Source organism: Nannobrachium achirus, assembly GCF_963921795.1.
Source record: "Nannobrachium achirus genome assembly, chromosome: 13".
NCBI lineage: Eukaryota > Metazoa > Chordata > Actinopteri > Myctophiformes > Myctophidae > Nannobrachium > Nannobrachium achirus.
This window is the reverse complement of record NC_137833.1, coordinates 48018839-48032574: the sequence shown is the minus strand read 5'-3', so window position 1 is coordinate 48032574 and position 13736 is coordinate 48018839. Positions and strand designations below refer to the sequence as shown.

Here is a 13736-nt window from a genome sequence, read left to right as displayed (position 1 = left end):
AAGCCTGTTAAACTTGGGGGTCCTTGACATGAAAATTAACTACTGGTTTAAACCAGTGGTTCTCAACCTTTTCAGGCTGCGACCCCCAAAATAATCATATTTTAACTGGCGTTGTGAGCATGTAGATTGGCTATTTTCACAATTTCTGCCTCTAATATTTGACAGTTTGGCCCATGTTTAATTTGACATTTTAGAATTAGAGGTATTAAAAAGTCCTTAATTTGTCACTTTAGAAATGTGCAGATACCCTCTATACAGTTAAACTTTATGTTGTTTTTTTGTTTACTGGTGAGTAAGAAAACAATGTTGCACATGAACTTAATCATCTGCGGCCCCCCCAAAATAATTTGGGGACCCCTCTGGGGATCCCGACCCACAGGCTGAGAACCACTGGTTTAAACAACATTTAGGGAGGCAGCCCAAAAATAAGCAACTGAGAAACAAGCCCAAAAAACTGCAACCCCGCAACGACCAATATTTTCAAGCAACTTTACAGAAAAGGATGCCCAAGGTCGCTTATAATAAGCGCACATGGCAACGTGGCTGTCCTGGGCTGCTGTACACAGACCAAGCTGCTGACTGGGTACTTTAGCTCCGCTCAACCTCCAAACAAAAGGACTGTTGTCTCCCCCCACCCACCCACCCTCTCTCTCTCTCTCTCTCTCTCTCTCTCTCTCTCTCTCTCTCTCTCTCTCTCTCTCTCTCTCTCTCTCTCTCTCTCTCTCTCTCTCTCTCTCTCTCTCTCTCTCTCTCTCTCTCTCTCTCTCTCTCTCTCTCTCTCTCTCTCTCTCTCTCTCTCTCTCTCTCTCTCTCTCTCTCTCTCTCTCTCTCTCCACCTCCTTTCTGTCTCCATTAGTGCATCCCTCCACAACTATGTAGAGAGAGGGGAAGCTTTGAGGGAGCGAAGAAGTGAAATTAAGACGTTATGCTTGTGCATCTGTCTGTCTGTCTGTCTCTCTCAGCCTCTCACACACACAGACATAGGTCAGTAGTGACCAGATGTCCCGGCTTGGCCCGAGAATGCCCTGGTTTCAGCCTGGGTGTCCAGTGTGTGTGAGTCCCGACTCCCGACAATGATATCTGGAAAAACGCTCAAATATCAAGTATCCAATTGTCCTGTATAAAGAGGTTTTGGTCAGTGAGAGAAGTGCATGGCAGCATAAAGACATACAGTAGAGCACAGTCAGGTTACTATGGCAACCCGACACTGGCAGTACACGTGTTACAGCCACATCTATACATCTATAAATCGGGCCGTGCACCAAAAATAACAGCTCACAAAAAACACGTTGCAGACGCGGCGCATTGTGAGCTTGCATCTTCGACACGCGGCCCGCTGTACAGCAAAGTATACATTGAACAGGGGGAGCGGAGCCGTTCTCACATCATTTTATTTTCCAGCGGGAATATATCGGACGGCAATCTCCGATATTTGGCCAGGCGATGGCCGATATTTTGCCATATCGCTCAACCTTACCCTAGATAAAGGCAGAGTCAGGAGCAGTGCGAGAAAGCAAGCAACGGAGGAATACAGTGAGGGGGACGTCGTGAGAGTGAAAAGCGAGCAGGGAGTAGACCTTATAGATTGTGGACGCTGCATTCTGTCAGGGAGCACTGAGTTGCCCTCCTTTCTCAGTGGGTTTAAATCACTGTCACACGGCCAGCAATCTGCTGAAGAGCGTGTGTGTGGGGGTGGGGGGGGGGCAAGTGCCTATAACCACGGTAAAGCACGTCCCTAATATTGCAATTATACAACAGTTACCCTTAAAACAAAATACACAACTTCATTTCATTGCAATTAAGATATTTGATAGAAATAAAAAAAAAAATGTTATGCCAGATTTATGTCCCTGAACTTCACATGACATAGTGATAGACAGGGAGCCTGCAGCTACAGTATTTCACACGCCGGCACAGCCGAATTCTTCGTTTGATGAGACCCGTGCCATGACGCTGGTTTGAAGCACGGCTAGATAGACATTTCAACCTATGAGATTGCTTCGTCGTAACTACCTGTTGTATTATTGTCAATATAGCATCAATTCAGTTTAACCACTTTAACTGAAACCCGATGACCCGCTCTGGTTGGACCGCCCAACCAGAGGTCCGCGGCCAAACACACAAGACATATCAATTCAGAGGTGCTGGACATGTTGTACAGTAGGTAGTTAGATCAGACAGCCACGCTGCTATTGGTAGAGCACCACAGACACCAGGCATGAAATCAGTTTTTCAGCTTGGAAATGTGGCAGAAACACTGTGAGTAAAGAGCAGTAGTTTTGGAAAATCAATGGTTTCCCAAATAACTACTGGGGATGGGGAAGGAGACGGTGATGACATTTATACAGGGTTGTGTATAGAGGTATGTCCGTGTCTCACGTCCCAATGGAGAGGGCTGAGGGAATGCAAAAAAACGTCCCCCGCGCGAGAGACAAACGCAACAAAGAAATCCCAGAGAGATGTGACCTTCTCACTCGCACCAGATGGCAGTGGTGGAAAACGTAAAAGTATCAATACTGCAATGTAGAAGTACTCTGTTACAAGTAAAAGTCCAGAATTCAACATTTAATTGAGTGAAAGTACAAAAGTATTGGTATCAAAATGTACTTATCCAAAGTAGAAAGTACTAGAGAATGTCCCATTTTACAACATTTTCAAATGTATAAAATGTCTTAGCAGATCTACAAGCTCACAATGCGTTTCATCGCGACACATTGTGAGCTCATAGATCGGCTATTTTCAAATGGCCGAAATAAATAAGTGGTTAATGTATGTTTTATAATAATAATCACAATCTACAAAGTAACTATTAACAAAACTTTTCATATAATTGTACAGAGTAAAAGTACAATATTTGCCTCTGAGAAGTACAGTAGTGGAGTAGAGGTAAAAATTGGAAATACTCCAGTAAAGTAAAAGTACAGTACTTAAATCTACTTAGTTACTTTCCACCACAGCCAGATGGAGGGACCATGGCAACAGACGGGATCAGCTCGTGGTGAGGGTGTCAAGAGGACCGCTGGACACCAACGTCACCGTGGACGTCGGCAAGGAGCAGGAAAAGTGGGATGAATCAAGAAGAGCAGTTGATTTGAGTGTGAACAAAAGGAAAAGAGAGCTGAGGTTAAGAGCAAAGAGATTACTACTCACACGTTTACGTGCTGTGATTTAGTGCAACCGTCACAGGACCTTCAGTGGAGTCCGATCCATGTGTGCCATGTCTGGACTACGAATTGGCCTTAAGTAGGAATGGGACCATATGAAAGTTTCATGTCACGATTATTGTGAACAAAATAATAGAGGGTATGCGCATGTATAAAGTGAATGGCAAATCGAGTGGCAAATCGGGTGGCAAAGTGGGTGTTGTTTAATGTAATCACATAGGGCTTTTCTGTTTGAATATATGGGCTGTCAAGGCCAGAAAGTAGTTTTTTGCCACTCAGTAGGCGTTCCCGTATAACTTCCGGGTATGATGATGATGTCACGTGTAGCGATTTACAATATTATCACGATATTCAAAATATCCCCAACATCCATTATAAACAAAAATGCAGATCTACAAGCTCACAATGCATCGCAACGCTTGTAGATCGGATATTTTTTGGCAAAGCGATATGGTAGAGAGTAAAAAAAAAATACTTTATCAAGTACGTTATTGCCAGGTTCGTTTAACCAATTATAGAGGGTTTACATGGTACCGGATATGTAGCTCGGCAAATAAAAGGTGAAGTGATGACGGCGGATAATTGAATAATAAATTAAATCTCCACAATTAGTGTGTGTTTTTTATCACGATATAAACGATTATCGTCCCATCTGTAGCCTTAAGTGACAGTGTGTGTGTGTGTGGGGGGGGGGGGGGACATCTCTCTAACACAGGCAGCAGAGAGTACAATCGCAGCAGTAAATGCAAAGGGGCTGTGAAGGCACGATAATGTAGTCTCGCAGAAAGAGCTTCCACGGGGGAGAGAAGCACTAGGCCTAATCCTCTCATGAATAATAAGCACTGACTGGCTGTTGCAATATTCCCTGTGATGAAGCACGGATACAGACCACTCAACACCTCTCAACACCTCTGGGTCCTCAACTGCAGCCCAACAATGAGACGAGGCTTGGAAGGGAAAAAAGCGAACAGGAATGAAATCAAGAACTTCAAAGGGTTTTTCCGGGGGTTGCCTAAAAGCGGTGTCTCTCAAACACTTTGATGTCAAGGACCGCCAAATTGTAGGGATGCACCGATTAGACAGTTTTGGCCAATATCAATATCTGATATAATTATTTAACACTTTAATATTTAACACTAGACAACATAAGTTGACTAGACTAGTGTTCAATCACATTAAAGTGAGACACCCAAGAAAAGTAGAGATGAAAATCAGAATCGGCCAATATAAAAAATCGGCAGGTATGATATCAAACTGGCCGAATCGGTGACCGCCAGGTCACTGACATAAATACCGGTTTTATGCCAATTGTGTCTATGGCACTGCACAGCATGATGCTCTGGTCCTGTGACTAAAGTAAACATTAGCAAGTAGCAGCCAGTCTACTTTAATGGCAGCCTACAGAATACAGATGATGCTGATTACCTTTGCAATGTAAGGATATATTCCATAATCCTGTGTCAATGTCGTCCCCAAAATCAAGGGGGGAAAAAGCATGCGTCACCTGCTTTCCTCCAGCCTAGTCCAGACGGTCATATTAGACTGGATATTGTCTGTGATTTTGGATATTGTACTATTGTGATTGATTTGGCATTAGTGTTCTTCTAGCTTATTGGTACTCAAATTGAAGTATGTCTTGTAGGCCTACTTGGCCTGAAAAAAAGGGTATTGGAGCAACCCTATTTTCTTCATAAAACCGGTGGATCGGTATAAGAATTTTGCAATCGGTCCATCTCTAAAGCAAAGCAGAATGGCAGACTTCACTGTGAAACCTTGCCATTGTGATGACCAGCAGGCAGGAAAGATCACTGATTTCACAGCCAATGTGATAGCCAAGATATTATGCCAATTAGCGTTGTCGAGGGGAAAGACTGCTGTGAGCTCATGGCATTTCTCGAACCAGAACAAACCGTGCCACCAAACAATGAATGCGATTAGAGAGAACGTATGCTTAGATAGCCGCCCTCAAGACATTATAAATGTTTATCCGGTAACCAGAACGTTCACCCCAAAACACACTCAGAACCATTTTTGGAGCGGACCGCTCGCCCCCGAACCGACGGTTCTGACGTCACAGGATTTGTCCTGGCCGAGCGTGATTTGGGGTGACCGTTGTTGTATTCCTCGTTAGTTAGTTATATGCTTGCTGCTGTATACCTACGCCCTGCGGATTAAGTATTTACATTTTAACAAAATAAAGCAAATATTTGTATTATGTTTAGGGCTTTGCAAATTCTAAACATGATGGCTGCAGTTGTGATGCTTGAAGGAAAGCACAGTTGGTGAAATTTAAGTAAACAGTTCCTCATTTTGCTGGGGATCCCTTGAAGCCTGCTCAAGGATCCCTGGGCTTCTCTGAAAATAAATGCATATTATATTATAACAACACTTATAATAGCAGCTTTCAATTGAACATGTAAACTTGAGTGTGACAGGGGCTGAGTAGCTACTCTGCAGTTCCCACACCCAGTATAAGAGAAGAGTAGTATGATAAAGCTCCGGGAAGCATCTGCAATCCACTCAGCAGCAAAAGCATCAAGGCACCAACTCAGCAATACCGGCTATTAGCCAAGTTGTTATTAGCCAAATGGCAGAGCAGAGGCACACTTCGACTTGTAGCAACATAAGCCAGGGATCACAAACAGGCCAGTGTGATACTGAATTAAAAAGAACCGCTCCCTAAACTTTGCAAGTTAAGGAACCTGCCAGGCAGCCTGAAGGCCCTTTTAAGACTTTAAATGTGTCTCCGGATGGTATTGCTTTTCATCTCCTTCCCTGGGTCGGGTCTCTAGGCTCATCCTTGCATTCAGGCCCTGAGGCCATGTCGCTGGTTGTACTGTAAGTAAGCTTCAGTCATTCAGGGAGCAAAACACTTAACTAGACAAGGCTTTTAAACTTGGTTGCTATTTTGCCTGCCTCCGTTCAACAGCAGCAACAGTAACACCCAATACCACTCAAGTGCAAAAGCTATTGCTATATTCCAATGAGCACAATTCAAATGACTATTTGTAACGCTGGGTGATATGATTTCATATCACTATCACGATTATATCAAACGTTTGCCTCAATTACGATTGAAGGATTATTAAAAAAAAAAAAAAAAAAACGTGAAAATAGCAAATCTACAACTGATCGTTTAATCAGACTAATCAACTTTGGCGATTATTTAATTGTGCCGATTCGTTGATATGTAAGAAATAACACACACACACACACACACATACACATACACACACACACACACACACACACACACACACACACACACACACACACACACACACACACACACACACACACACACACACACACACACACACACACACACACACACACACACACACACACACCCCTTTTAAATTATTAGAAGAGACAGGATTTTTGGTCGGTTATTGGTTCTAAATTAGTGATCAGTTTAGATATACTGTCTCAGTAGGATATATGCCCTCACACGCAGGTCGATATGGACCATGACGCCGGTGGAGAGCACGTTGCCATGGAAACAAGTCAGGCGGCTATCTACTGTAATGTACCATAATAATAGCATGGTATTGATAACACCTGTGTGCTCATTATTAAAATTTCACTTAATTTCTTCCTCTGCAAAAGAAAACCATCTGGGTTAGAGCTCCGTCTCGATCATGAAATCTTACTTGACGATTAATTGTCATAAATTACATCATTGCGATTATCGATTTTATTTGTGTTTTTGGCATTGAACATCGGAACATATGAATAAAAATGACTTTTCTGTATGCCTTTTAAGCTTTGTAAACAAAACCTGCATGGGGCAATTATTTACTTGAATATACAAATAATTTACTGCCATATTTAATAATTTTATTCTTTCACATTTTATTCTTTCACATCTCTCAAACACTCACAACGTCACGTTACGCTGTGTTGCGCGAGCCTGTAGATCTACTATTTCCGCTATTAAATGTTTGAAAATGTATGCATAATCTTCAACACGGAAACGATTAAGACAATTATGCAAGATATTAAGTGCTATTATTATCTCAAATAATTGCGGTATAAGGCATTATTACGTAATGACTGCCACAGGCCTAAGCCTACCCATGGGAAATAAGACAGAAACCACATTTACAGTAAGTGTAGAGATGAGCAATGCCAAACAGAACCTAGGTGACCTATAATGCAGCGGTTCTCAACCTGTGGGCCCCCCCGCGTTTTTTGGGGGGGTCCCCAGTAGGGCTGTCACGATATGACATTTTACATGACGATTAATTGTCACTCAAATAATTGGCGATTAACGATTAATTGTGTTTTTGTCGTTGATAATTACATTTCTGTTTGGCTTTTAGGCTTTGAAGTTGTACATGGTAGATATGACACATAACCTAAATATACAAAGAAATTACTGACATATTTGACAACTTACTACTTCAAAAATAACTTTGATAGTGGAAATAGCTGATCTACAAGCTCACAACGCGTCGCATTGTGAGCTTGTAGATCTGCTATTTCCACTATTTCGGACATTTTTCAACATTCACGATTATGACGATTATGACAAAATAATTGCGATAATGTCAAATAATCACGATTAGACGATTATGTAATAATTGTGACAGCCCTAGTCCCCAGATGACAGTAAAGTGACAATTTTAGGCCTTTTAAGACCTTTTAGGCTAAACTCAAAAAATAAGAAAATAAAAAACAAGTTACTTTACTGCATCAAAGTAATCAATTAACTATACCATACAAACTGGTCAAACATTGACAGGAATAAATTGTGAAAGTATGAGGATATGGATAGGATATGTTATTATGTAATCTGACTGATTATTAATTTAGGAGAAAAGATTTTGTACCCGAGTCCTTATAGGTAATGACAAGAAGACAGCATTAGCTATTCATAATCGTCTCTTCTTGGTTAATAACAAATACTTTCCGGGGGTTGAGCAGATTGCATCCCAGATGTCCTGATGGATTTAGAATGTCTGTCATTATAATTGTTATAAAATCGCTCAGAGTGTGATCCAAATGACCAAGAACATAGTTGTCATATTTGGAGTGTGGACTTTTTAACGACATATATAGTTATCGTGGTCGATAACTACCCCCCCTTGACCTAGGTCATATTATACGTTATTACCATAGTCTCTTGGCATGTTATGTGAGCTGTCAAGTAATTTAGAGAGAGATTTAGAGAGAAATGAGAGAAATCTATATCCATATTTCTAAATTGATTAGCCTAACGACTTAACCACAATTCTATCATTTCTTACACAATGTTGTAGTGCAAAAATAGCCGAACTACTAGTAGATCTGCTATTTTGCATTGTCACCATATTTGTATAGGCCTAGTCTTCAAAGTTGTATATTTTATATAACTGTTCATTCATCGATTGATTTGAAGCCATATGTACTGTATACTGTACTGTACTGTATATCGCCCAGCCTAGTTGTGGGGTGCAGTAGGTGCTCTCGTTTCTTGCTTTCTGTGTCTCTTTTAATTAAAGCTGACTCTGGGAGATATGGCTCGAAGGCTTCCTCGTGTAAATGGCTAATAAAGTCTCTTGAATCACATTTTAGTTCTCATATTGTACAGTCTTCTGAGACAAACAAAACAATTCCTGCTGTATGTTGAAGGTAATTCTATAACCAAGATCTAAGGTAATCTGTCTGTCATTCAATGTCATACAGAAAAGGACCTCAATTGAAACAATTGAGCTTGTACCAGTGAACCTTGTACCAGTGAACCAGTCCTGTAATGAAACTGTACCTTTTCCTATGCAAACTTCTAATAAAGTTTTCAATCAATCAATCAATCATCCAGTGGTTCTCAAAGGGAGGTCCGTCCAGGCCTAGGAGCCCCAGGGGTCCTTGAGGTGCTGTGGTTCCACGGGGGTCCCCAGCTAAATGACAGATAGTTACCAAATGGACCCTTACGGATCTGTAACTCCAAGTGTGAACGAATAGAAACCAAAGGGACCCATACAAGTCAATGTGGTACACGTTCAAAGTCAATGGTGGGTCTGTGGCCCTTTAATCAAACTTCCAAGACTTGTCCTTCCTTGCATGTTCATCGCCCAAGCCCCATAGGTGGGCAGTGGGCGCCAAAAGACAATTTGATAAGGGGGGGTCGAGGGGGTCCCAGAGGAGAATTGATTAGCTCATGTTTCCGATTGCTTTGAATATGAGCAGGGGTCATCAATATGTTCGTACGTACACAGACAAATTTGTCCGCCATGGCACGACTTGTCTGTGGGAAATTCTATATTTGTTTTTTACAACATTATAATCTTCAGAATATGTATGAGACCAATTTACTTTAACATTATTAGGAGTCCACTCGTACAGTGGTTTCACAAAGTTTTTATTTTATTTTCAAGGACCACCATAACTCTGAGAGTGTACAAATGGAACCTAGTGTTCATTTGGTTATGGATAAGAGCTAACCGTGACGCGGGTGATTAGCTAACCTGCCGACGCTGGTGAGTAGCTAACCTGCCGAAGCTGGTGAGTTCCTATTCGGAACAACGGACCGGTGGAACAATGAGCGGACCCCTAAGAGCTGATGGTAAATGCATTTAACATTTATATGGCGCTTTTCATACACCAATGGCAGAGGAAACCATGCAAGGCACAAACCTGCTCACTGGGAGCAACTAGGGGTTCAGAGTCTTTCTCAAGGACTCATTGACCCTGCGTGTTCTAAGACGGTTTCTCTCCCCTGAGCCACTGATGAGATGTCAGCATCTCAGGTCTTACCAGATGAGTGGTCCACGGGTCCACCCGCGCTGCTGCTGAACAGGGCAGAGTGGAGGTCAGGATAGGCCTTCTCCAGGGCCACGCAGAGCTCCAGGAAGTGGTCGCTGTCCTTGTTCATCAGCATCTTCAGGAGGTGGTCCACCTTCTCGGCGCTGGACGAACAGTTCTGGTCCAGCTCGAACCTGTCGAGCTGGCTCAGCGTCCCAGACAGGACCAGCAGCTCGATCAGTCGGTCCGCGTCCGTTATGGACTCCAATAGGTTCTGGTGGCACTGGTCTAACAACTCTTTGTGCTTTGGCTCCATTGCTGTAAATATTAATATCGCCGTGATAATAGTTCCGGAACTTTCCAGGCATTACATTACATCTCCACACGGGCCTGGGAACGCCTCGGGATACCCTCGGAGGAAGTGGATAAAGTTGCTCAGGAGAGGACACACAAATCTCAGTTAGAACTGTTACCCCCACGACCCGATTCCGGATAAGCGGTTGAAGATGAATGGATGGATGGAGCTTTCCAGGCTAATGGAGAGACAGTCCAGGTGGATTTTAAAGGTTTATATATCTATCCTATCCCTACCTTAGCTTTAAAACAAAACAAACAAAAACCCCACCAACGCCAATTAACCGAACAACGAACTTATCGCGGATTTACGGAACTTATCGCCTCAACCACCACGGCCATTTGGGTCGCATCGCATGGGAGAGATCAATTTCTATAGCAATAATCATGATGGGTGTTGGGGGGCACAAGAAGCCATATTTGTTGCCTGGAGGGCTGTTGACTGCACTATAAAAGAGCGACACATTTTTTCCCCTCCCCATCTTACTTGTGTTGTTATAGTAGCGGTTCATAATATCGTCGCCTGGGCTTTCTTTCCGAGTACACTTTACCCGAACACGTCCCCATCTTCCCCGGAGGACCGTTTAACCGCACGCCGCCCTGCTCTCCGGTCCGCACGCTATTTACACTACGGCAACATATGATGATATTCCTTCAGTTACACACTGTATCCACTATCCAGTGGTCCGCCATGTCTGGAGCTGTGTGTGTGTGTGTGTGTGGAGCTCACACTTTCGTCGTGCGACGGTGTCGCGGGCGCCCGGAACATAGCTATAGCGCCCCTCCCCTCCCCCAGATCTACAAGCCCACAATGCGCCGCGGACGCAACGGCTGTGGGCTTGTAGATCCGAGGTGGGCTTGTCTATGAAATCTGACAGCAGCGGCTCTAGGCTGCTGCCCCGCTGTCAATCAACGGAACGTGCAACACATTGTGTCCGTATATGGTCAAATGGGGGCGGAGTTTACACAAAAACACGCCTATTCATTATTATTGTTATTATTTTTTCAATGGGCGTGTAGTAGGCAGGCTAGTACGACGAAAATCCCATGCGGGGAAAAAGGAGAATACAGTAATTTGCATCTTGTTTCTATCATAGGCCTATATCATATGCCTTTGATTTTGCCAAACAGCAAATATATTAGGCTAAACAATGATAAAAAAAACAAATGCATTTATTTTATTTTATTCAATGCGTTAAAATTCTAAATCTGAAGCCACAAAGGGCTTCTATCCAATAGCCTAGTTTTATTTTCTAAAGTTTACCTGAAGCTAACGCGCGATAGGCTAGGGAAATCTGGGCTGGGCAGTGTGGGCACCATTTTTGGGGGAAGGCAGTGCCCACAGGCCACAGCCCACTCCCCTGGAAGACGTACGGTGTGGGCACTTGCACTTTGGAGGAGAAGAGTCACGAGTGGGCACCAGAGAGGTGCCTAATCTCCCCATTTGGAAACGCACATGAGTTCTGCCGAAGCCTGGGCAAACATTTTGAAATTGGGTAGGCCTACATCGCCATTTGAACAAAATAGCTTACAGTTTATTGGACTGTAAATAGCCTATATTAGCAATAAAAATGTTGCTACGTGGAAATAAGGGTAGGCTACAATATTCCAGGAGAGATGTAGAGTCGGCCGCAGTTTCATTCTCAAATATGGTCCTTATATCTACCCAATCTCTTGAACAATATCGCCATCGTGTGTTGGTTTTAAACTTGTCATTTAGAGTTTAGGCTGACTGACTCTGTGTGTGTGTGTGTGTGTGTGTGTGTGTGTGTGTGTGTGTGTGTGTCAATTGTTTATACACAGACATTTAAGGCATGGATCCAGATCATAATTACTCATGTTCAGTTACAAATAATACAATTCAAACAATATAAACATTTGACATCATGATTGTATATGAATTCTAATGTTTCTCACCAAATGTCATTACTTGTAATGAAATTAATGGGTCCCTAAATCCACCTGTAAATGTCCCCTGATATTCACCTAGGCACATGACTTCAGAAAGTAGCATATAGGCACTACTGTTGTGGTAAAGCTTAACATCCACCCTGTTATGCTACTATAGGAAAATGTATACATTTTCTAAATTCCGATAATATATATATATATATATATATATATATATATATATATATATATATATATATATATACCGATAATATATATATATACCGGTATATATATACAGTATATATATATACTATATATATACTATATATATATATATATATATATATATATAATCTTCATATAATAGGTCCTCCTCACTAATGTTCATGATAAAATGTCACAATTTTTTGGAGCTGTGTGAAACACAGGCTCCCTATACGTAGCTTTGTGGGTCTGTCTGTGTGTCTGTCTGTGTGTCTGTCTGTCTGTGTGTCTGTATGTAGCCTGACTTCGGCACGCTACTAGTCCCACAGTTTTGCCACCACACACTCGCGCCATATGTCAAATCGACCGGCTTACTCGGGAATAGTGGGCTAGTAACTTGCTAAGAGAAAGGTTCAATAGTTTAATTGATATTAATTTATTAGTGAATTAATTTTCCCCATTGACTTATAATGGCAATCGCAAAAACTCACATTCAATTATTTGTCTCTCGCAAACCATAGGGGCTAGAGTTTCAAGACTTGGAGAGGAGGTTCATAATGGTTTCAAGGATTAAATAAAAAATAATTGTGTCATTTGGCCGCATGGTGGCGCCATAACACCCCACTTTACGTTTTGGCCTGTAACTCTTGAACCGTAGGTCGGAAAATTAAAAATATTTTTTCCCTGGATTCCTTGGGTCATGACGCATCTCCCCATATAGGCCACGCCCATTTGCGCCATGATAGATTTTCCGCCATCTTGAATTTTCTCCAAAACACACTTTTTGCTCCTTTTCCTACATATTTTCTTCAAATGTCACAAAAATCGGTACACATGATCCACACACACACACACACACACACACACACACACACACACACACACACACACACACACACACACACACACACACAGCTCCACTTCACACAGGTGTGATTTTTTCTCCTAGGAGAGCTGTGGGAAGTTCAGAATCCATCGTCTTGTGACATCATCATTTCCCCCCCCCCCAAAAAATTAATCAATATTTTTGAAAAAAATCAAACCTCGGTTTGAAGTGAAGCGGTGAACTTTTATTCTATGTGTTCTAGAGTTATGAACTCTGTGATCTATACATTCTTTATATTCTGAATGAATTAATGATTTTATCTGGAGGGCCGAATTGTCATGTGAAGCTTGACCAATCCTCAAAGTATCCAATCATCAGACCGGGACGGACACTACACACATACGTACGGGACAGATAAAACCTGTTCATTCTGGACTGATATGACCATATATGGACATGGGACACACATTTTGTTTTTGAAAAACCCAATTCATTCTGGACTGATATTCTGGACGTACGGGACAGATAAAACCTGTTCATTCTGGACTGGAATGACCATATATGGACAT

At 42.2% G+C, this 13736-nt stretch overlaps 1 protein-coding gene across 1 annotated transcript in view; it reads right to left on the bottom strand.

Annotated features, from left to right (window-relative positions):
* Positions 1-10206, bottom strand: part of dlg5a (discs, large homolog 5a) — a gene marked incomplete at both ends in the record, with an annotated part of 116453 nt that extends 106247 nt beyond the window's left edge. Inside the window, one exon of the mRNA XM_080740810.1 lies at positions 9903-10206. Within this exon, the coding sequence (XP_080596936.1) occupies positions 9903-10206 (304 nt within the window). The remainder of the gene's footprint in view (positions 1-9902) is intronic.
* Positions 10207-13736: the final 3530 nt, after the last annotated feature.